The sequence below is a fragment of the Macrobrachium nipponense genome, chromosome 11 (genome assembly GCF_015104395.2).
Source record: "Macrobrachium nipponense isolate FS-2020 chromosome 11, ASM1510439v2, whole genome shotgun sequence".
NCBI lineage: Eukaryota > Metazoa > Arthropoda > Malacostraca > Decapoda > Palaemonidae > Macrobrachium > Macrobrachium nipponense.
In genome coordinates, this window is record NC_061087.1 from 85,809,128 (window position 1) to 85,835,066 (window position 25,939).

General features: G+C 36.6%; 1 protein-coding gene across 5 annotated transcripts in view; it reads left to right on the plus strand.

Moving 5' to 3' along the window:
• Nucleotides 1–25,939, plus strand: part of LOC135206849 (forkhead box protein N3-like) — a 180,873-nt gene that overhangs the window by 137,883 nt on the left and 17,051 nt on the right. For 4 of the 5 annotated variants that reach the window (XM_064238356.1, XM_064238337.1, XM_064238350.1 and 1 more), the window contains 4 exons: nucleotides 9,515–9,842; nucleotides 18,217–18,410; nucleotides 19,005–19,217; nucleotides 19,492–19,649. In XM_064238356.1, coding sequence (XP_064094426.1) covers nucleotides 9,515–9,842; nucleotides 18,217–18,410; nucleotides 19,005–19,217; nucleotides 19,492–19,649 — 893 coding nt within the window. Of the gene's footprint in view, nucleotides 1–7,022; nucleotides 7,160–9,514; nucleotides 9,843–18,216; nucleotides 18,411–19,004; nucleotides 19,218–19,491; nucleotides 19,650–25,939 lie in introns of those variants that run through there. The other variant, XM_064238358.1, reaches the window with a different exon arrangement.

A 25,939-nucleotide genomic window follows, 5' to 3' on the forward strand; every position in this document is an offset into this window, starting at 1 on the left:
TATATATATATATATATATATATATATATATATATATATATATGTGTGTATATAGTATATATTATATTATATATATATATATTATATATATACTATATATATATTATATATATATATATATATATATATATATTTATTTAAGGAACCCGAAATTCCCATTTGGAGCAGATTGGAATAAAAAATTGGATTAAAATTACCCCCCCCCCCCTCTCTCTCTCTCTCTCTCTCTCTCTCTCTCTCTCTCTCTCTCTCTCTCTCTCTCTCTCTCCGCAAAATATATTAGTTCCATAATAGCGCTTATTGAGACCAAACGGAAGAGGGATTCTCTCTCTCTCTCTCTCTCTCTCTCTCTCTCTCTCTCTCTCTCTAATCTTTTCAAAGAATTTTTCAAATTTTACGTTGGAATTGCGGGGAGGAGCTGCTTCACATATCTTGAAGTTCCCTTTCAGACCGTTCTCTTGGTGCTGAATTCGATATTAAGGAGGAATAATTGTTTGGAAGTTTAGTGAATTTTACTTGCGTTCGCTGGCGTGTGTTTCTAAAGATATTTGTGACTTTGTACGTAAAACACGCACGTCGAATCGGAGGGGCACAAGTAAGCTTAGGGAAACGTACTCTTTCTTTACGAGCAAGAAGGCAGCGATTTCGCCTTAAGTACTTATACATAATAGAATCGCTGATTAATACAGAATCGTATGTGTGTTTGGACCCGTATACGCTGGTTTGCACCGCGCTATTCACCCTAAGGTTTTCGGTAAGCGCCTCAGTGGCGTGGTTGGTATGGTGTTTGCGTCCCACCTCGGTGGTCGCGGGTTCGATTCTCGGCCATTCCATTGAGGAGTGAGAGATGTGTATTTCTGGTGGTAGAAGTTTACTCTCGACGTGGTTCGGAAGTCACGTAAAGCCGTTGGTCCCGTTGCTGAATAACCACCGGTTCCATGCAACGTAAAAGCACCATGCAAACAAACAAACTAAGGCTTTCGATGCGTTTTGTGTTTTATATCTGGTGAACTTGTGCGAAAGGTTTTTATCTTGTCCGAAATGCAAGTTTCAATGGAAGTGGAATTGGCTTTGCATAGAGATACGGCACATTTCGTATGCATTGGTTTTCTCTCTCAAGGCATTTGAAGGAAATTTTGGCAAAACATGAAGGTAATGCATTTCTCCATCAACATTAATTACGTCCTATTGTTTGACCCATGTCGGGCTTCCGGAGGGCTTCTAAATATAACTGGCAATCACTGGACAATTTTTCTTGTTGGGAAAGGGTCGTGTGGATCACACACGAACGCTCGCTTTTTAGATAAAAATTTAAGTATTCAGATGAATTCAGTTTGTTGATAATGTGAACAGACTTATCAGGGTATCATGAAACGTCCTTGTAATCCACTTTCAGATTCATATTGTCGTAAGTAATGTAATTCATTTAAAAACATGTTCATCGCGGTGAGAAGGATTTGGCTGTAAATACTATAATGTAATGCATGAACCCATTGTATCGTAAGTCTCACATAACATAAATGTATAACTATTTTTGCTTGAAAATTTATATGTAGTGCGATTTTTAAAGCGTCTTTTCTCTGCTTCGGAACGAGACCGTTTTTAGCAGTATTTGGGAGCGTCTAAGGCTTCCCTTGCCGTGTCCATTGGCCAAGGTTACACACCTTGAATAGTTTGTTAACTCCTCTCCACAGGTGGCTTAAACTATTTGTCATCCCGTCGTTGGGGGGAGGGGTTGTTGGTCTGGGTGGGTGGGGTTTAGGGTTGAGGGAGGGAGCCGGGGGGAGAAAAAAGGATATTGGATCAGTGGGAAAATGGAGAGATTGGGGAGGACTGGGCGAGGGAAAAAATGGTGTTCTCATGGAGCCGAGAAAAGGAATGCCATAGTGAAAAGGAAATTGAGTTAAGAAAATACAAATTGAAGAAAAGAAGAAAAAAGAAATGCTGAAAACGTTCAAAACTATAACTTGAAAGGGGAACTTCACAGAGGAACGTAAAAGAAAGAAAAGATTTTTAGTGAAAGCAAAAGAACCTTCAATTAGAGTGTACTAGAGACAGACTGGAACGGGAAGTGAAAATAAGTGATATAGAACGTTGAAGGTGACAACGTAAAACTTGTCATGAAATGCGCGCATGTCAACAGGTTGGCAATTAAATAAGAAATTACAGTGAAGGGAAATATCCGGATGTACAGTCGATGTTATTAAGGCACGCGACGCCACTATTCTCCATCCCGAAATGGACGTTAACTACTTAAGTGTATCAACATTAGGGTAATACGTCTGGAATTTTCTTGTCATAAGAATGTCTCAAGACTCGAACCCTCCCATGTTATACATTATATTTAGTTTGCTTAATATATTCCCATGGGGTAATAGCGCAGCTCTCCGTGCAAATAATATCTCCCACTTCAGATGTTGACATACGATCCGCCAGGAGGCACTTTACTGGGGTCTGAGGAAAGGAAAGGAAAGGAAAGGAAAGGGGGCCTGTCTGGGATTGGGTAGGCTCTCGAGAGGGGTTGGTTGGCGGCGGGAGCTCTTAATATCCATAGGGTCGATAATACAACTCATTGCGTTGGGAATTACGTCTCTGAGGTCATTTCTCTACGAGAATCCTTTTTTGTGATTTTCGGAAATTTTGACAGATCACTATCAAGAATTTTTAGATTCGAGCTATTGACGCGTTGAGGAGCCAAGTTATAGGCAGGCGAGGACGTCGAAGAGTCGGGTTAGACTGTTCTTCACAGATTGTTCGACATCGTTGGGACGGAAAAGTAATATGAGCGAGAGGTGATACTGCTATTTAATGTTTATTGCAAGACCTTATAGAACGTAAATGTTTTCAACAGAATTGAGGAAATCCGCATAAGCTTTGGTTTAACTTGTCAGAGTAAAATAGCTAAAAATATTTTCTCGAGGTTGAATATTTATATTACCATTATTAAGAAATTTAATGTTTGCTGTGGTACACACACACACCACACACACACACACACACACACACACACACACACATATATATATATATATATATATATATATATATATATATATATATATATATACATACACTTTAGTGTTTATTAAACTACAAGATGTAGTATTTTGCAACGGTTCATCATTATTATGACGTAGCATTGAAACTGGCTAGATTCAGGCACTCCCACTCCACAGAGAGATGCAATTCCAAGTCCGTAAAATTTGATAAAGCAATTACAAATGATTGAAGATTTCTGCCATGCTCTTTCATGGCCCTAAGATTTGAAGTAGTGATCATGAAATCCGATTAGAACAATGACACAAGAAAGTTTAAGTAAGACAGTACAAAAAACTAAGAGTGTATGTGGCCGTTGTCTTAAAAGGAGTTCCTTTGATGGATGTTTTTAAAAAGCGAGAGTGCGTGTTCCCAATATTTTCCAGTAACGGGAGATATATATCGTATGTAAGTGTTATAGTACATTATTAGGCAGCTTATCTTATCGACCCGAACTTCATGCTACCAATAATATCCCTTCTCTTTCTCTATTCTTTCCTTTTCATTCTCACGCCACCCCAAAATCTCTGATCCCCAATACCATGGCGCATTATTCTTCCGCGGCTGGAGAATTTCTGAAAGGGAGACTACCAATAGTTATTTCGTATTTTCCCCTGGAAAGGCTTCATAAACCCACTTTCTATGTATTACGTGATGGTGATAATATTCCTCTGCTCCATAATTGTCGTATCTTAGATTATAAAAAGGAAAGGTTAGAAATTGAAACGCCGATTAAAGTGTACCAAATAAAAAAAAAAGTAACCCGTAACAAAGTAATACCTCAATATGAAATGTATTAACGTAAATTTTATACTATTAAAAACTGCAAATATTGAAATGTCACTAAACTACTCTTGTGTATTGTGCAAAATAAGTTGAATCCGTCTCGTCAAAAAGAGTAATATTCGAGTAATTTTTTTTTTTTTTCATCTTTTTGCCTTTATTCAAGATTTTGTGGTGATTACACATATAGCCGGTAGCCCATAGCCTATATGTTACACACACACACGCGCGCGCGCGCGCGCGTGCGTATTTATATGAATACAAATTCTTTTGATATTATAAGATTATCGCACTTTAACTTAACGTTTGAACATTTTCATGTCATAATGCTTACGCCATTTCGTATATTTTCATTTTTCATTTAACTTTTTCAGTTGCTTCCTATTTATTTTTTTATGAGGTCTTATATTTATTTATGTGACGCTTACCTTCGAAAAACCACTGCCAGAAACGAAGCTATGGAAGAATTCATCTTAGAGTAGGATTATTTGCGTGATGCAAGCACGTTTCTTAGCAGATTTAGTTAATGGCTCACACGTGTGACGCAAGTCATCTGTCTGTCTCGCGTTTCTAAGTGTTCAGTACTTTTTAAAATTTTTGGACGAACTTTTACCATTTTCTTTCGTTGATTTTGCCAAATGGATGTTCTTATTATCTCGTCAGTTTCTGTAGATTATTAGTGGTTGTAAAATTGAGTTGTTTAGCAAGAACGGCATGGCCCTCAAAACCACTTTAGTTGCTTTTTTGAACGTTTATGATTTAATATTGTGGTCATTTTAAGTTTGTCTTCTATTGACGATTCTCCTTTTATTATTAGTTGCCGAATCGTGGCTGGAAAATAATCCCTTGATAGCATCTAATTTCTTAGACAAAGCTTGTACCCCTAATAGCTGTGTATCCTCTTAATAGTTATTGCTAATTGTTATTTGGCTTAATGACAATTTTATTTCATTCCATTTAGCAAATTGATATTATAGAGACTTCATTTTATTGTAATGTTTTTGGCGAATGACAAATAGAATTAGTTTGCTTTGAACACATTAATAAGAATGATATTTTATATGGAATTAAACTTCATAATCCAAATGCATTTTGCTCACAGCGTTAATAGTTTAGGAAAGTGGTTTTTACCAGGTTCCAGGGACGGATATCGGCTCTGTTCTTGAATGTATTGGCTCAGACAAGGGTGCATCATATCTACCAGCATGGCGAGCATACCATGTCCCTTTCAGAAATACATTGAAGTTTGGTGTATCCGCTGGAATTCTTACCAAATTATCTTAATATTATTTTCAATTTTCTTGAAGTCAGTGTTTTAATATTTCAGTTTGAAAGTATGGGATGATATTTATTCTGTGCTGTTTGCGTAGAATAACATAAACATTATACTGTAAGCACAAACATTTCCTCTCCTTTGTGGAAAGTCGATATCTAAAGAATGGGTTACTCTGTACCAAGCAGAATTTATATTTTGATAGGTCTGACTTTTCAAATGATGGTGGTGAAGAAGAAAATGAATACTGAATAAAATAAAAATGCCAATTTCTGTTTAAGTATGCCATCGTTACTTCATTTATTATTAATCACAATCAATAACTGAATGGTAGCTAACAAAAGTCAACCGATATTGTGGGGGAATCTCGGTAATGGCATCAAATTGTCAAAACTTTATTTTGAAATTCAGTTCAGTGACAATTTCGGGGCAGTTCCCCTGTAGAAAATGGATAACTGTTCGAAACCTTGACGGAAGCCAAACAAAGTACAGTATTTGCAATTAAAACTCGGGGGCAAATGAAGTTTCCAGACTGCTGTCCTTTTTCAACGCAGTACCCTTTAGATTCTGCCAATTTTGATGAGCGAGGATTCCGAAGGAAATTTTTAAAGCCAGAACAAATGGCCTTTAACGCAAGACGTTTTGGCAACGCCTAATTTTTAATTAGTCTTTTAATCTTCAGGTTTCCGTGATAAGCCTTTTCGTATTTTTTTTCTCGATGTTAGTTACTACAAATTTTAAAGTATGGCTACACAATTAAAGCTTAAATCTAATATACGTACGTCACGATTAAACAGGGCGAGGCCCTTTAGTGAAGTGAAAGTAACGAAATGGAGGTGGCAGAAATGTCGTTGGGAATCTTGCGCCCTCGCCAGTACACGCACACACTAACGATGACTTACATTAAAATTTGAAAACAAGTCGATAACACACGACTGTTGTCGCTCGCGTTATAGTGGAACACACTTGTGTTACGGTCTAAGATCGTTTGATTGACGCCGCATATTGAAAATTGAATGATTTGATTTGTTTATTCTTCCATCTCCCAGTGGAAACTCTCTCTCTCTCTCTCTCTCTCTCTCTCTCTCTCTCTCTCTGGTTGCTCCAGGTGCATTTTATTTTTTGAAATGTCCGTTTGTGTTTTTTCAAGATATTTAGGTTGTAAGCGAGTCCGACAGTTGACGTTTGAGATGTCATTACTTTCAATAATTGTTCAATCGGATTGCATTCGGAGATTCTCAGATTGCCGTTTTATTTTTGTAAAGAATCTATTGTACTATGTGCAGAGTCTGAAAGATGCATTGTCGAGGTATTTGGTAGACTGGTGGATCGTTGTCGTAAATCAAAACTTTTTTTTTTTTCTAATGCTTAATTAGTAGTTGGAACACAACCCGTCATTGTTTTTGTATTCGTCGTCGTGAGTGGTTAATCCGTTTTGATATAAGCCTTTGCAGACGCAGTTTCAAAGGATCGTTTTCTTTTAATCGTAACAAGCGAGGGAATTTTTATCGTTGGCAGAAGTGTATAAAATACATTCATTTTAGAATAAGAGCGTTTTGACAGTGTGCACAACCTTTCTTATGTACACTAGTAAATTTCGTACTTTTTCTCTTTTTGTGAATTACTTCGCCTTTAATTTTTCTTGTCTTTGTCTGCGTGCCTGCGCTTTTGTGTGTGGCGGTAGCAGCCCAAGTGAAGGCTGATTAAGTATGCAGGTTGCCATGGTGAACAAGGGTGTTAGGCTAGAAGTTGCGGGCTGTGTGTTGCCATAGTGAAGTGTGTGTGTGTGTGTGTGTGTCTGTGTTTGAGTGTGTTGCAGTGGGTGTTGTATCAGTCTCGCGGTTTTACTGCTCTTTTGAAGGGTTGCTCGTTGTTTTCTCTCGAAACTTTCTCTTGAGACGTTGACTTTGTGTTTTTATTCAGAATACGGGATTTGGAGGTTTGCAGTTTTGTAACTTTTGGGGGAATCTGTCACGTGAGTTCTTAAAGGCATTTTGAAGTATCGAAGGAAATATGATTTATCCGGAATCATTCAAGTTATTGCCAACTATTATGGATATAACTAAGGTAAGGAGAAACACGAATTTACACTCTCTCTCTCTCTCTCTCTCTCTCTCTCTCTCTCTCTCTCTCTCTCTCTCTCTCTCTCTCTCTCTCATACATAGTACTGGTCTTTGGATTTCGTATGCAAATTCCATACTCCTGGCTTCACCCTTCGTCTTACTGTCAACCCTCATAGTAGTGTTTCACCTTGGACTTTTTGAGTGTTCTTAATGGGTGCTGTGTCTTTCACATCTTCCATTATTCTCATGCACGGCACTTTGTTGTGCTCTCCCTAGGTTACGCCACTTTAGACACCTGCATTTGCATTTATGTAATGATTGTGGTTAGTTTAAACATTTTATTCTTAAAACTCTATGAAACGATTCTAAAGGGGTTTTGAATTAAGATAGCAACGCCTAGTTCGTGTTTCATAAGTATTATTTCTGAGAGAAAACAGAACACTGATTTATGCGTGCTTACTAACGCTCCTGGTGTGAGCAGTTGTTCAAATAGCTGAAATGTGTCATATTCCTTATAAAAAGAACTGGAAAATGGATGTTCTCAGGATTGGACTAATCATTAATGATATTTTTTATTACACTTGAAATTTCTTGGCGAATGTAAATATTTAGTCTTTGGTTCGCTGCCTGCATCTGATCATTCAGTTTTTACACGCTGCTATTGAATAACTTTTGATGTGCTATCACGTTGACATTATCTTTGTGGAAAGCGAGTAAGGCAATATTTTAAATCTATTGTAAAATTCGAACCGTAGGCAAAGTTCTTTTAAAGGGCACTAACGTTTTTGTATCGGTTTTGAGAATTGTATTCTGAACTGATAATTCTCTCTCTCTCTCTCTCTCTCTCTCTCTCTCTCTCTCTCTCTCTCTCTCTCTCTCTCTCTCTCTCTCTCTCTCTCTCTCTGACACATTTTTTTTTTTTATCTATACGAGTCCGCCCCACGAAGATGGGTTGATATGAGAGGAAGAAAACGATACCTGGGTAGATTCAGACTGCTAGATTTGCAGAAGGTGAGACCCAGGTGGCCTCATTATCTAGGAAACGCGTAACCTCATTCGAAATGTGACTTGCCTAACAAGGAGTCGACGTGACACGGATGAGACATCCCTACAGGTGAAGTAGGGTCTAAGGTAGTTTGTTCACTAAGAAGAGGTTTCAACGTTGATTCGGTAGTGATGGTGAATGGGAGTAATATATATATATATATATAATATAGGGTTATATATTATATATAATATATATATATATATATATACCACACACACACACACACACACACACAACACACAATACTCAACACGTAACTGAACCCTGTTCATTCGAGTAAAGGAGTCCGGATTGCTAATACCCTGGACTCGTAACTCGAAAGACCGAGATTCAGTCCTGTGGTGAGTCAGAAATTTATTTCTGTGAACGTTTCCATGTGTTCTTTTTCCACATACCTACCACCTTGTAGTTTTCACTCCCTTTTGAAGGTAAATGGGAAGTGTTCATATGTGAGGCTTTGCTAGCTCAGGCTTTCTTTATACTCATATTTGAATATATATATTATATATATATATATATATATTATATATATATATATATATATTTATAATTTCACGCTTCTATAATGTACCATGTTTGTGCGTACTGTATTACATGCATTAGTTTGTACTGAATCAAAGTTCGGCTGAAAGTTTAAGTTTATGACTCTCTCTCTCTCTCTCTCTCTCTCTCTCTCTCTCTCTCTCTCTCTCTCCCTCCTCCTCTCTCTCTCTCTTTATAGAATATCGGCAAAACTCAGTGAAATAATGTTATATTCAAACGTGGAGGATATGTCGAAAAAAAAAAAATCAAACTTTTGCTGTTTAATTTATCAACGGTTCCGTAAATGTATGTTATAAGTTTAGTTCGTGGCTCGGGATATGTCGTTTGTTGGAGTGCGTCGGTTTTACCGTTTAGTACATTTTGATATTTTATAATCCGTTGTCAGTTTTATAGTTTATTCGCCCCAGCCCTCACAGTTTTACCTAGTGTTATGCAAGTCCTGTCATTAGAATAATGCAATAGATAATTCCACCAGTGTGTATAAATCTCTCTCTCTCTCTCTCTCTCTCTCTCTCTCTCTCTCTCTCTCTCTATGTATGTATAGACATATTATTGGAATGGTACTTAATTTTTCCATAGATATTTCCACCACTTTTTATAGTCTCTCTCTCTCTCTCTCTCTCTCTCTCTCTCTCTCTCTCTCTCTCTCTCTCTCTCTCTCTCTCTCTCTCTCTTTCTTCCCAGCGCATTTTATTTTATAGTTTGGACTTGATTGAAATAAGGCTGTTCTTTTTTTTGATTGAAATAAGGCTGTTCTCTTTCTTGCAGGAGGAAAATGGAGGCGGCCGTGTGATGGGGAGTGGTTCAGTCACCACCACAACCACAACCTGCAGCAGCAGCAGCGGCACCACCCCGATCTGTCTGGGCGATGCCCCCACGACGGTGACATCGTCGTCGACGTCGTCTTCAACCACCACCTCGCCCACGTCTTTGTCTTTCTCACCGGCGCCTTCCCCGCCCCTGTCTCTGTCGCCACCGTCTTCGTCGCCTTCGTCAGGTTTGGGACTGTCTTCTTCCTCTTCCTCGTCGTGCAATTCCAAAGCCGACGACGAGCTGACGTCCCTCTCTTGGCTCCAGGACTCAAATCTCCTAAGAGGTAAGATGTCTCTCTCTCTCTCTCTCTCTCTTTCTGTTCTTGTCAATGAAGACTTCGCCCTTAAAGTCTCGGCTCTAAAAAGCAACGTGGTTAATTTATCCCCCCCGCCCCGTCTTCCTTTTTATTAGTCCTGCTGTTGTGTTCTTTTATGGATTTGCTTTCTTCGTTACATTCTCTCTCTCTCTCTCTCTCTCCCCGCTTGCGCGTTTTCCTATACGTTTTATCATCAGAGCGTGACAAGATGTTAGTGTAAATGAATTAGACTTCTGTTGTACTTAGGTACTTAGCATTCATTTTTAAGGACATTCTCTCGTTAGTGTAAAAGAATTAGATTTCTGTTGTACTTAGGTACTTAGCACTCATTTTTAAAGACATGTTCTCTCTCTCTCTCTCTCTCTCTCTCTCTCTCTCTCTCTCTCTCTCTCTCTCTCTCTCTCTCTCTCTCTCACACACACACACACACACACAAGAAGAAGAGCACTTGTCAGTCATTCCCTCGAGATACAAAGCATTGACATTGCGTGTGGAGATTTCATTGCCTGTGATTTATTGGTGTTCGTTATGGCGTCTGGTGACAAGCTATGCACGTTAGTTGTGACTTGCACTAAGTGAACGTTTATTAAAGTATTTCTAAGTATTGTAATGGGCTGGATCATAAGGGAATATATTTTGAGGATTTGTGTGTGTGGGCTCTCATGTTCTCATATGAATTATACAGGAGGCATTTCAAAGAAATTTTCAAGATAATAAACTCATATGAATTATACAGGAGGCATTTCAAAGAAATTTTCAAGATAATAAACTTGCATAGAGCACAGGATTTGTATTTTTCTTTTATTTTTATCACAGACTACCTGTTTTTGCTTCTAATATGTCCGTTCCTGTATCTCTAGATGGCTATAATATTGGGGAACCAGCCGTGCATTGCACACACACGTGTATATTGATATAAATACAGGACCTGTAACCTTCGCTGCTTCAAAATACATGAATAGTGAACACATGACCGACAAAACGAACTCAATAAAACCTCATGGTAAAAATTTAGCGTGTCGATTAAGGTTGAAGGCTTGGTTGGGTGATGTCGATTTGTTACCGTTTGGGAGGAGGGGAGTGGGGCCAGAGAATGTTGGGGAATCGCGAGGAAGGGAAAAACACTAATGATAGAGTAGTTTGGTCGAAGCAGTTAGTCATGATTGTAATAAAGGTTAAGCACCTGACGTCATTAGGTCTCTCTTGGGATACCCTATATAGATTATTCTCCACTCCCCCTCCCCCGCCCGTTCGTGGTCTCCCTATCAACTGGTTCTCCTCCCTCGATTGCTCTCTCTCTCTTGTCCCCTTAACTTCTTCTCTCAGAAGTTACAGCCAGATCAAATTTCAAAGTATTATAACTCACCCAAGTTTAGATCAGATATTATTGTATTGTTATTTTAAAGTTATTACCGCAAGTTTTTTTTTGTACAGACGGCATCTCGTCCTCTCAATTTCGGTACGTCGTGCTTCGAGTTTTCATATCAGACAGTTGAGGCCGACTCGTTCCGTGTGTTATGCTGCTCTGAAGGGAAGACTATCAACGCTATTCCAAGGTTGTCGTGATGGTTATCCTTATCCTTCTTTCTCTGCGAGACCTTTGGTATGCGATTTATTACGGCAAGGATGAAATTTATGGTCATTGCCTTAGGCATATGATATTACGGGGAAAACATAAGGGTCTTGCAGGAGTACATTTGATCCTGTATTTTTTTTTTTTCTATTACTTGTAGGTCACGTCTTCTGCAACATTCATGTGCTCGAAAAGCTCCCCCTTAGTTCCGTATGTAATTAAGGGTCCTTTTCTTTAGCAAAGGCGTCGTGATTTAATTTATAAACCAATTATATATTAAAGAGAACTTTAAAAGATATTTGATATCCGATTTCATGAGGGTGAATAGTAATCGAGTTCATCAATAGGAATGGGCTTTCTTTATAATGTTTTACTGTCATGCGAAAACTTTGAATATCATTGAAAGCCGTCGTTTTAATATCTATTCCACGGCCCATCCAATTAATTTATCTGCTAAATTCATGGAGTCGACATGCGTGTAAGGTCAATATTAAATTATGCCTTATACATGTTTGTAAAGTAGTGTACGCTCATTTCTTGTATAAATGCTTTTTTAAGTTTGTAAATTAGTGTTTGCGCATCTCTTACATAAATGCTTTTTATGTGAAGATGGTTCAAATTGTTTGTAGTCAAGGCTGTGTACATTATATTTCATTTATTAACTACTGCATTAAATCACGATTTCATCGGAATCTTTATTGTTGAACTATAATTTTTGTTTGCATGTCCATTTTGAAAAAAAGTGTCACAGCCATTGTTTTACACGTCAAATCAGGCTTTTTCAGCGAAATACGTATTATTATTATTATATTTAGCTGAATTTTCTAAGGAGTAATTCGGTCATTATAATGAAAATTAGGAGGAGAAGGATTATATTTCACTCATTGTTCCCTAGGAATGGCGACTTCATCCAGTCAACCCTCATGCCCTGTAATTGTGGCTTGCTCTGGTCATGGTCGAAGTGTATTGCCCGGGTAATTAGGGTCATTCGGATAAATCCCAAATTGTTGCCTAGTTACTTTGGATCTTGTGTGTGACGGTGACTCCTTGTTTATTATTAATCATGTTGTATTCTGTCCGTAAGTTCGCGTGTAAGTTCGTGTAAGCCATTGTTATATTTGTTAGAAATGTTTTTGTGCTTTACGTGTCTCTTGAATTGCTAAACACAATGGTAGATCTCTTCTCAAATTTTTAACCCTTTCATTTGTATTTGCATATCCTTGCAGTGACGCTGTTCTATTTTCCATTAAATTCCAAATTTGAATATTATTTTATTGCCATTCGATACTTTTATAGGTAATCTTAACGACCCCAATCACAATTTTAATTTTTTTTTTTTTTTTGTGGGGGGGGGGGTGGGGGGGGGGGGGGGGGGGGGGGGGTGTGAACATCTCTACGCTCTTAGTATTAGATATGGTTGGCAGCGTTCAAGTAGATAGCTTTTTATCTTATTGTATTGGTCCCCTATCGACAAAGTTTGGAGGAGCGAGGATGTTGTGTGGGGCTTAGTTGTCCCTCTATTTGTCCGTCACACTGTCAAATGAAATACAAAGGTAGGCCATTACGCCTAGACCTTCATTAGGGGAGATAGTCAGTCCATCTGTGCACACATTTTTGCGTTTGACACTGGTCAGTCTTGGGGCAAGGTCAAATATTGACAGGAAAGACGGGCAGTCCTCTCTCTCTCTCTCTCCTCGGGTTTGCTTTGTCGGCGTTATTTACTGTAGAAAGAACGATAAGTGTTGTATCCAACGCTGTATCTGTCGCAGTGCTGCAGAAGAGGAGTCTGTTGCTTTAAGAATGCATTCCGAAGACATTGTTTGATGTGTGCCAGCTTGTATCTTTTCAGGTTTTTTTTTTTTTCCCTATGAAATCGCTTAACGTCCTTTTTCATGTAATGTATAACGAAATTTGAAAACAAAACTGGTCAATTCCGTTAAAAGAAATAGTTTTAGTCTCTCTCTCTCTCTCTCAAGAAATACATCTACTAGAGTGTTATGATTAAAAGTTAAATTCCTGTTGCTAAATATCAGTCTCTATCTTACTATTGCTGTATATCAGAAGCCCTCTCTAACATGAAACTTGTTTTGTTATGATTTTGCTTCAGCTTTTGGATCTTGTTTTGCATCGATTGTCTTCCTCCTCCTCCAGAACCCCCTTTATGTATCGGGAAGACTACGTATACTTCTTCACAGGCTCCCTCTAACTATCTCGAGTGTGTGTGTGTGGTGTGTGTGTGTGTGTGTGTGTGTGCAGTGTAGATGGAAAGGATTGCGACGGAGGTTAGGTGGAGGTTGCTGAAAAGACGAAGTTATGTCGGGAGCTCTCGCGGGAGATATTAAATTTTGGAGGTGATATATGGGTACTCACAGCCATCTCAGCATTCTCTCTCTCTCTCTCTCTCTCTCTCTCTCTCTCTCTCTCTCTCTGACTACACTTATTCGCAGCACCCCCCTCCCCCGCCCCCGTCATTTCTTTACCCCTCTCCCCCAACCACCATTGTCTCGAGCACTTTCCAGAATACATGCTGTGCCTTTTTCCCTCTAGCTAGGTTTTCGTCTCTCTCTCTCTCTCTCTCTCTCTCTCTCTCTCTCTCTCTCTCTCTCTCTCTCTCATGAGTTAATTTCTTGTCATTTTGTTCCCTTTGTAATCGTAACTCGTGTAGTTTTGTTTTAACTATCGCTGTTACTATTGCCTTTGGAGGGTGTTTGTATTTTTCCATCTTTTGGGGGTTTGTGATAAACTTGATTAGTTTTATATTATTTTCTTGGTGATTAACTTGACTTTAAGGGTTGGATAACGGATGGTATTACTTGAGAAGCATCTCGTTTCTATAACAAGGGGGAAAAACTTGCAAGTCTCCATTTCAGGTTGGAAAGTGGCCACCCACACTTAGCATCATGAATCCAACCCCAAGAGAAAATTGCCCTCGTTTTGATACAATATGTAGTTCGTCCAACATGGGAAAATATGTTTCAGTTCAGCGTCATAAATTATGCTTCATTTTTTCGGAAAGTATTTCCACTTAACCTATTTTGTATTTTTATAGAGTAATATTAATATGCCCTCAAGGATCAAGCAGGTTTTTTTGTGTATGAAATAGAAAATAATTCGGGCAAACTTAATTGTCTTAATTCCAGCGAAAAACCGTACTTTTGTAACGCACCAACCTCTCATACTTTAGGAAAACGAGTAGCTTTTTGGTTTTATTTTTACCAGCGTTTTTTTTTTTCTCTGAGACGTTTTAGTGAAACATCTTCAGAGTTATCCAAAATAACCCAAAATTACTTACTGTCTATGTGAGGATATCTGGAAATAAGAATTGAGGCTGAAATACAATGGTCTGGAAATTAGGAAAAGTGGAAAGAGAGTAACTGTTGTTACTTTCGTGTATTACGAATGCCAACGTCATCGATACGTTACAGTGTCCGGAGTTTTTCTTTGGTCTGCGCCTGTCAGAATTCTTGTACGATTTGTGCATTATGTTCATCGGTATTGTTGTATTCGGTGTACCGTCTGGCGTCTGATCTGCGGAAATCAGTAATGCCGAATTTGGCCAGAACCGCGATGAACGACCATTAGAGCTACCAACGCCATCGGCCGCAAGTCTCTTCCGCGAGTCTTTTTCGCATTTTCACGGAAAATATGCTTATCCAAAAAGGGTAGCACCTTCGGGAGCCACTCTGTTTGTGTGTTTGTGTATTATACATATAGTACACCGACACACTCGGACATGAAAGATTTTGGCCCTGAGCAAAACTCTGCCACTCCCACTTGTGCCTTAAGGGCTCTTGTCTCACGATTCAGTGTCCCACGTTCGTTTATTTGGTGGCTGCCTCTACCTCCATCGCCATGGATTACAGCAATTATAAAGATTTTTCTCTAATAGGTCCGACACTTTACGGCACCGCTGGTTGATGTAATTAGGACTAGGAGGCAATTTACCTGGATATTTGCCCGCGCCATAATTGATAATTTAAAGTTGAGAATTAGAAGGTGGGGTGTTTTTATATAGCATTTCCCTTAAACGTATTTTCGTGTGACAGAAGTGTGTGGCGGTTTGGAACTGATTTATTGCATCGATCTTCTTGTAATTTGACCTCCCGATGCGGGGACGACAGTGATAATTCCCCCTCTCTCTTTGTGGAATTTTAATTACCCCTGAAAGTTGAAAAACTTTTGTAGTTTCGAGAATATTGATTAAGGTTCAGTTATGTTTTTTTTTTAATATTGATTTTAATCCTATCCTGAGTGATTATTATCGTGATAATATGAATTTCCTTTGAAATTAGTTCGTCTCTCGCTCCCTCCCTCCTTATTAATGGATTGTTACACTTCAATTAAAAGAGTTATTGTGGCTTTCTTGGTGTGGTGGTATTGATGTTATTTAATTCATTATTTATATGTGGTTATTCACTAAACTTATTGGATATTTATATTTTTCATTAAATGAGACTGGGAATTTCTGGAGATCTTTCGATCTTTTTTCATTTTGCAAAGTTCTCGTTATTTATTATTATTATTATATTTCTTTTTTTTTAGTTGAAGCCTGGCAAAGTTATTGAATTTTCAATATTTGTTGGTAGTTCTTGCGTTGACTTTTCTATCACTTTAACAAGGCTCATTAAAGAGGGATAAGTAATTTATCCATAGGATTGTGGTCATTTTTTTTCTCTCTCTCTCCTCTCAAGGCTTTTACCTAGAAATGTTTAGTTTCTAGGTTTTCCTTGAGTAGTGTAGGTTCAAGAGATACCTAGTTGAGTTGAATTGCAGAATAATGAGGTTTTCAGGTTATATGTGAACATTATTATCAATAATATATGTTGGTGTAATGTTGCATTACAGTTGGTTACAGGTTGTGATTGCTCTGCCTCACAGTCTGACTGCAATTTCTCCTTGGCATTTATTAAGTTTCTTTACAGTTATTTTACAGTTTGTTAGTCTTCTATCTCTTAGTTTTTGGTCATAAGTTTTCCCAGAGTGCATTGCTTTTTTTTTCTACTTTTACATTACAGCTGTGACAAATATTTACTTTATTTTAATTTTGTGCAAAGGTGGTTTTTCCTCTTTACTAAAACATCCCATATTTGGTGGGCGTAATTTTATTGTCTTATTGGGAGCCTTTACATTTCCAAATTACAGTAGACAGTTTTTAAAAATGTAGTTATTATTGGTGGAATAACAACTAATTAATTTTGTTAAATGACATTTACCATTGCAGTGAATAGTTTTAAGGTAACATAAACTATAATTTTTATTTTTCCAGTATACTGTTATTTTTTACGCCACGATAACTGTAGACAAACAGTAGACAGCACAAAATTCCTTTAGTAGGTGTAGAGCACAGGTTGTTATCTCTACAGCCTCATCTTATCCTTTTAGAATAGCCAACATAATATTTTACTGGTGTTGGGTGATGTTGCAGATTGATGTACGGTCATTCGAAGTCTTGAATTTAAGAAAAGCAGTGGGTTTATTATGAGATTGAATAAGTTCAAAGGGCACCTCAATGGCACGTTTTGAATGTCTCCAAAATGCTAAAAATAAAACAATTTTTCTTAAGATGATGTGCAGTGTAGAAGCCACCTTTTTCGGGCCAGACTCTGTGGGTGTGCTTGCTATTAGCAAAATGGATGATCTCTTACTCTGGATTGAGTCTGTACTTGACTGAGTGAATAAGAGTTTGGTAATCTCCCTCAGAATATTCCTGCAACATGAAAGTGCTCTCTGACAAATTTTTCACCAACACAAAACGCCCCACTACATGATGACAGTTATTGGTGGTGTATTTGAGGAATTTTTGGCATTACCCTTTTTTTTTTAAACTACGATATTGTAGTATTATCTTACTGAATTGAAAGTTGTTACTATTATATGTACAAGGCTATTAGCATTAGTAACAGTGACTATTTTCATTTGAGACTTGTGTAAAGATAAGCCAGTGCAATACATTATTAGCCTTTGCAACATTTACAGTTGTGATATATGTTGTGATATATGTTAAATTATGCACAATGTTATGAATGCAACTTTGAATGCTTGTGATAGTGAATGGTATATTCTTTGTGTTTTATAAATCAGTTATAACCTCATGCATTTTGGATATTTTTTTTTATATTAAACACTAGATTCTAAGTAGATACATATCTTCAGTTGTGTAAACTAAAGAAAATTACTTATGTTAAGTCCGTTATATATAGACAAATAGCTAACAAATCTCTCTTGATCATAACAGCAGTGAGTTTTAAGTGAACAGCATATATGATCTGCTAATCTTGTTGAACAATAGACAATGCAACAGTGTTTTGCACATTTCCTCTTCTATCATATCAATCTGTACATAGTTGTTCTGTCTTCTGTCATATCTGTATACGTATATGATAAGGTCATGAATATTGAAAATATAGATGGTTATGCAAGACATGAAGTTAATTAAATGGTGGTGTAGGATTTAATTAGGAGAGTGGTAATTTAGTGTAGGCAATAAATATTAGGCTCTGTATGTCTACTGCAAGAAAAGTTATTTCCACATGCATACTTCTGCGTCCATTTCATTGAATCAAGTACTTATTTGTTGAAATATCAGTGGTGATGAGTAAGGATGGAGATTTTGACAATCTTTTGAAACTGAAAAATCATCAAAAATATTTCTTGGTATTATTTACATCCCCTTTGAAAAAAAAGTTACTTAGGGACATGAATCATGTCTGCTGCATTGGATAAGGTGTCATTTTTATTTGAATGTTATAGATTTTATTCTCTTTCCAGGTACTGCATTATCCCCTGTGAAACCCAGTCAAGGTCTAGGTGATATGAATGGAGCTGAAGTAGTGAAAGCAGAATCCCCAACAAGTGATTATGGGGATGAATCCTCAGATGCTCTAGAACCTGGGGAATTAACACTAAATGATCAACCTCATACTCAACCCTCGCGTTCTCAACCCATACCTTATAATCCTCAGGTATGTGACTAGCTGAGGCTATATAATCTAATTTTGTTCCTTAAAGCAAAAGGGGTGACACTATACTGTATAAAGGCAGTCCTTGGCTTATGATGGGGTTCCGTTCTTGAGACGCACTGTAAGCCGAAAATTGTCGTAAGCTGGAAAATTGTCAAAAATCCTAAGAAAACCTTGCTTTTAATGCTTTGGGTGTATTAAAAACTCTGCAAACTGCATCTTTATTGCATTTTTCATAAAAAAAAAACTTCAAACATTGATTATTTTGCATTTTTGGAGTCATATTTCTTCCGCCAGATCAGCGTCATAAGCGTCTTAACCCTGGAACATGTGGTGTAAACCTGGAAATAATTTGTGACGAATATAATTGAAAAGCGTCGTAACCTCGGAACGTCATAAGCCAAACCTGTTGTAAGCCGGGGACTGCCTTACATATATTTCACTTAGAATTATATTCATCCTGTTATAGGACTTGAAATTGATGAATAGTTATTTTTTGGTAATTTTAATATTACAGTATACATAGATTCTTATTAAAAGTTAAACTCAGCATGCAGAAAGCCTGAATGAATAAGTATAATAATTTATATTTTTCAGGTCCACATAAAAGCCAAGCCACCTTATTCATTCTCATGTCTCATCTTCATGGCTATTGAGGATTCAAATAACAAAGCTCTTCCAGTAAAAGATATCTATGCTTGGATATTAGAACATTTCCCATACTTTCGAAAGGCCCCAACTGGCTGGAAAAATTCTGTTAGACATAACCTGTCGCTCAACAAATGTTTCCGCAAAGTTGAAAAAGCACCAGTAAGTATTGTTGGTAATTTTGTACTATCTGCATTTGTATGACAGTATTTCATATCAAAATAATCTGGATGGGTACTATTTATGGGCTAGAACATTGCAAAGTATTTTAATTATAATTATAAAGTTGTCAGTTTGGTATCAAGCTAGAATTATGGCTTCCTGTTTATGAAGAAAATGTGATGACAGATTTCTATATCATATGCATGTTCATTCTTTTGCACATCAGTAAATCTTTCATTCTTTTGCACATCAGTAAAACAAAATCTTTTTATAGAACTTGGGAAAAGGGTCTTTATGGATGGTAGATCCAGCATATCGTCCAAACCTCCTGCAAGCTTTAAGCAAGACTCCTTTTCACCCATACTCCAACTTGGATCGCATATACATGGTCTCCACAAAAGCAGCCTTCCTTAACAAGCCAGTGTTGTGCAGGTGGGTCACATTAGTAATCAAATTAACCATTTTACTTTGCATTTAGAAAATATGTTAGGTTTTGAAAATTTTGTTTCATAAATTGGTTGTGTTGTAATGAGTGGAATAAACATATGGGTACTAATGTGAGGTTTGGTTTGATAGATTGCTTTAGGAGCTAAGTACTTTAGGTTAATCAGTAGTACAAAGCATTTTTTGAAAAACTTCTAATTTTGTAAATTTTGTAATGTCATATTAGTATTAGATTTAGAGAGCTTCACTGTTGAATAGATTTTTTATTACCACATATTTACGCATATAAGACGACCTTTAAATCCTAAAATTCACTCCCAAAAATTGGGGGTCTTCTTATAATACCATTCTAAAAATCAATTCTTAAATTCTAAGAAAAGATTCATGTTCTGAAATACTCTGATAATAAAGGTAATAAAACCATTTTTACTTTAAATATTATTGGCATATCTTCATAATAATTAACCTATTCAAGGAATAATTCCATATCAATGAAATCAACTTTTATCCATGCGTGTCCAGCTGAGAAAATGTAAACACTGAATTATGGTTGCACTCGCAGCAACCTTTAGCTGTATCCTTTCATAAATTTTGATGGCAATGTAATTACTGTGTGACAGGATCACGCAAAGCAACAAAGCTACGTAATTGTGCCGGCTGACAAATTTTCCAACAGCCAAACTTTTCCCTTTATATTACTTTTTACATGCAGGACAATTGGCTTACCAAAATACAAAACACAAACACATTTACTCACCTCAGACTCCAGATACTCAGGACTAGGCTGTGCTGGGCTGTCCACTGTATATAGCTAGGCTAGGCTAGTAGAGACACAACCACCACCGAGAATCTCACTACCCAAGACAGACAAACACCAAAACTGTACAACTCAAAAAACAACACCCCAATCACCATGCAAACAAACAACTCGAAAACATGACAAATCATACGCCAACTCCAACCCAGCACAACAAACCGCCAACACCAACACTGTCCCCAACCGCCAACTTGACACCAAAACGCACAACCAACCTCTTCATTCATCTTCACCGCAACCAGACAAACACATGCACAACAACTTTACAATACCAATATCAACCATGAAAATACCAAATAACACTGGCTACTTCTGATTGATCATCTTTTCCGACTTACTGACTCTTCACTTCTTATGACTTTCATAACACACTACTGCCACTGATGTACTCGTTGATCACCACAACAGACACATGCTTATGTCCGCAATCAAACCACTCCCATTCACCCCTACACCAATTTTGTTCTCTCTCTCTCTCTCTCTCTCTCTCTCTCTCTCTCTCTCTCTCTCTCTCTCTCTCTCTCTCTCTCTCTCTCTCTCTCTCTCTCTCTCTCTAAGACGTCGTCAGATTTAAATTACCATTATCGCTTCTCCATAACTAGTAATAACATTTAGGAAAATGTAATATGCATTATTTTTTAAATTAAAAATTCATTATCATTTTGGTGGTAAATGACACAGTTCAATAATATGAATGATAATTATGTACAATAGTTTTCGTACATTGTATTGTCGTCAGGGGTTGACGATGAAACAAACAAAACAATGATTTCCCTTTTGGGCAATATGTGTTGGTAAAAAACACATGATTTCTTCTCCGTAATTCTAAAAAGCAAAATATTTTCTGGATAAAAGTGATCATTTGCTAAAATTAAACAGTGCAACTATAATACAATATTTAATAATGATTTAAATAAAGATGGTTTGCTTGCTGTATCCAGTTACTGTGTTTTGCATGTATTATCAAATTGTTACCGTATTACAGAATGTAAACATTGTCATCGTTTGACATTTGCATTTGTAATTGTTTATATTCTTAAAATCTTGGCAGATTGAGTACTGTCGATATCTTCAATGCCATTAGTTGCTAGAATAATTTGGAGGTACATTTTCTTGTAAATTAACAAAAGGTGTGTTTAAAACATGCACATTATACTTGATTACATAAAAATTGTGATTTCGCCAGTTCCAGACATCACTTTCACCTGCCGTTGTTCATTTTATTCAGCCTCAGCTATAATTGCAGCTTTAATTTACTGGTATTCTCTCCTAAGATCTCTGTTCCGTGAATAATGAAAGACACTATTGGGAATCGGCTGGGTTTTAACTCCTTATAGTTTAACGCAACTCATGATAAACACTTGATAGCTAGGGTAAATGACGTTGGCAATTGGCTGTTTCATGTCAATACAGGTTTTAGTGTGTGTGTGTGTGTTTACAAACGACACTGCCCCAATTAGGTTGTTACACTGACATGTCCGTTAGTAAAAGTCGAATAACAGTTGTACAGTGTTGAGAATGATAATTTTAATATAAATGTTTTACTGTAGTAAATACATAATCATATAACATGTATTATTACCATATAATATTGTATTACAAAATATCACCTGAACAATCTTGGGACATTTGCATGCTGGTTTTCTTTACATTCTTAAAATCACCAGTTGATTATGTTTTACCGATGTCATCATTGTCTTTAGTTACCAAAGGGAACTTGCTTCAGGGACACGTTTCTTTCATAAATTATCAAAGCTGGGTTTAAAAATTGCAACTACTTTCTTTATAATTGCAGTCAATTAAATGAAGTATGTATGATTTTCCCAGTTTCAGGCTTTGCTTATGCCTCCAAAATATTTTGCAGTCTGCTCATTAGTCATTTTTTCAGACAGCTATAACTTGCTGCTTAAATTTGGTGGCGTACTTTCTTAACACCTTCTCTGTTGCATGAAGGTTGAATAAATATATATTTTATTTTCATTCAGGGTTACACTGAAAATAATTGTAACGCAACACTTAATAAAACTTAATAAATGTGTTAGTTACAGTAACTAACCTCGCACTTCGCATCCAGATGTTTCTCTATGCATTTGTTTGTCAATACTTTGAGTTGTTTATTTGAGTGCCTTGTATCATCTACCAAAAGATTGAAACCTTCACATTAGGCATATCCTCATGCAATGTACCAAAAATGCATCTCCTCACAATATAGGTAGTCCCCGGCTTACGACTGGTTCGATTTACGACGTTCCGAGGTTATGGCCCATTTCAATTATATTCATCAGAAATAATTTCCAGGTTTATGGCGCAAGTTCCATGGTTACGGCGCTTACAACGCTAATCTGACAGAAGAAATATGACTCCAAAAATGCAAAATAATCAATATTTGAAGGTTTTATTTATGAAAAATGCAATGAAAATGCAGTTTACATAGTTTTTAATACACCCAAATCAGTAAAAGTAAGGTTTTCTTGGTTTTTTTGACAATTTTCCGGCTTACGACGTGTCTCGAAAGGAACCCCTGTCGTAAGACTGGGACTGCCTGTGCATGATATTGTATGTGATGAATACATGTTTTGGGGAAAAATGTCAAGGATCAGATGGTACACAATGTCAGATAATACATGAGGTACTATACAGGCAGCCCCCGGGTTACGACATTCCGAGGTTAAGGCGCTTCTCAATTATATTCATCAGACATTATTTCCAGGGTTACGACGCCTATAACGCTCATCTGGCAGATGAAATATGACACCAAAAATGCAAAATAATCAATATTTGAAGTTTTTGTTTTTTTTTTATGAAAAATGCAATAAGAATGCAGTTTACATAGTTTTCAATGCACCCAAAGCATTAAAAGTAAGCTTTTCTTATGATTTTTTACGATGTTCTGTACGAAAATTATGGAATTTATTGATGCATTATATTATTTAATTTTCATGGGATGTAATGGTTTTAAATATCTAAGAGATATAGTAAGTACTGCAAAACAGCATTTATAATAACATCATCACATAACCAATTTTTCATGAGATATCTGTTGTTGCAAAAGCTAAAAATTTGCAATAATTTTTTACCTCGTCTTATCTAAAGGTCATCTTATACATGGAAATACTATATTGTTCGATATTTTTAAGAATATGTACTTTAAGAATGTTCATATTTTACTATAAAGTAGCAGTTCCCTTTAGCTTGTAAAAGGTAGCTATTCCCATAGACTAGTCTTACAAGAGGTATTTAAATTGTTTCTCAGGATAAATTACTTGCTTAGTATGCTGTAAGAGCTTTGAGCCATGATAATGTTTGCTGCGGTAGCATATTTTAAAAATAATTGTTGACAGTAATCCACCTACCAGTATCCAGCTCCTTTGGAAACATGGCACCAATTTGAAGTTTCCCATAATTGAAAATTTTCCCTGGTCACCACACAATGTTGGTTTCACTAGATTTGATTTCCAGTATTTATATATATTTTATTAGTTCACTGTAGTTATAGCTCCACTGAATAAAGGAAGTGAATCCCCTGCAGTGTTAACCAGTATGTATAGATGACATATCCAAACTGCAATGCAAAAGGATGAGCTGTATTCTGTAGAGCCCCGGTTCACGACCGTATTAGAACTCGACATAATCGGATTTTGCCACTAAATTTCCAATAAACTTTGCATCTGTTTTCAACCAAAAAACCAGTTTCTGACCGCCGACCATATGATGTTTGTAAACAAAACTGTTTCCGCCAGCCTCCGCTAGTTGGCGTCATCCAGTGCTACCAAATGTAGCCTAACTTCATGTTTTTTTTAGCACAATTTGACCCAAGAATTGGAGCTTAGCATAATTTCTTTCACACTTAGGGTTCTAGTACAATTTTAGAATGTATTTTCACTAAAATTTTAAATAAAATGCAGAAAATTCCTCAATTTCATACACAACTATAGTGAATATATGTATCTTCACAGTGAAACTGCCTCAAAAGCAGCACTCAGCACTAAAAGATGAGTTAATTGCTAAGTTTGAACCCAACTAAGGAATGTTAAATTTTGTGAATATAAATAAATACCCACAGTGGCATGACAAACGATCAGTAAAGTGTTAATAATGTTTTTTCTTCATGAGTAAAGAATTACGTTTTTCCTTTTTTAAGTTTTATTTTTTTCAGTAGTTATCAAAATTTTAATTATGTCTGAAGTGATTTTCGCACAATTTTCAAGTATTTATTCATTGTGTATGTGATCTGTTAAACAATAATGGTGTTTCAGTGGCATGATAATGATCAAGTAATACGTACGTAGGTTTTTCTTCTTGAGTAGAGATTGGATTGTTTGTTTACCTTTTTTTTAAGTTTTAGTTTTTCAGTAAATATGAAAATGTTATATTTGAAGTAATTTTCACACATTTTCAAGGATTTATTAATTGTGTATGTGACCTGTTAAAGAAAAATTGTTCTCAGTGGCATGATAATGATGCAGTAATAAGTAAAATTTGTATGTTTTTCTTCACATTTGTATGTGTGATCTTCACACATTTGTCAAATAGTATACTAGTGATTGCATATCAAATAGTATACTAGTGATTGGGTATGTGATTTAAAGAAAAATGGTGTTTTATTTCGAGTTTGCTAACATGTAAAGATCATCAAATTATTAGTTATAATATTGTCTGTTCGTCAGTTTGTATCATTTCACCTAATATATAAATGTTTTAAATTTCCATTACATCGATGTTTTAGCTCAAATGTATTAGAGAAATGAGATGATAGATTAATAGCATAATTCTGGCACAAAATTGCACCATATTTGGCATAAATTCTTGCTTGGACCGACTAGCATAATTCAGCAAAACAGTTGGTAACACTGGTGACGCCACTCAGCATTGTTTGAAGTCCGCAGCTATTGTTTACAAACATTCAAACATGTGTTGTGTCTTGTACACCTTGCGCGCATTTTGTTTGCTTTTTCGGTGGTATCAACTCTATACGCAGTTACCTTTTGATTCATCATGGGTCCCAACATTACTACTGGCTATCTATGTTCAAACCTTTTGCTATTGTTAATCTCTGAAATAATGGAAAATTGTTTACATGGCATCTCGCGTTTTCCTTCTTCAAAATGTTTCCATCATTTCCAACTCCAAAATAAACCTTAAGTTTTGTCTATCCTCTCCTCTGCATGAAAGTGATGAGCAGAAAAAAGATTTAATCAAGCACCCTTGCTTGATTTTTTTTCAAGCGTAGACCTATTCTAAAACCATGCTCACACTTGAGGCGCGCATTTCAGTAGCAAATGCAATACGTATTTAAGTGTTAGGTTTGAAGTGAAGGCAATGTTACATACGAGGTTACATGTGCGGTTCGGTAGCGAATGCAATCTTTAAGCTTTGTTAAGCTTGCCGGTAAAGAAGAGGTTAGCCATAGCTTAAATCAGAAAAGCCACTATGCCATATTAAGTGCGTAGTAATTAAGAAA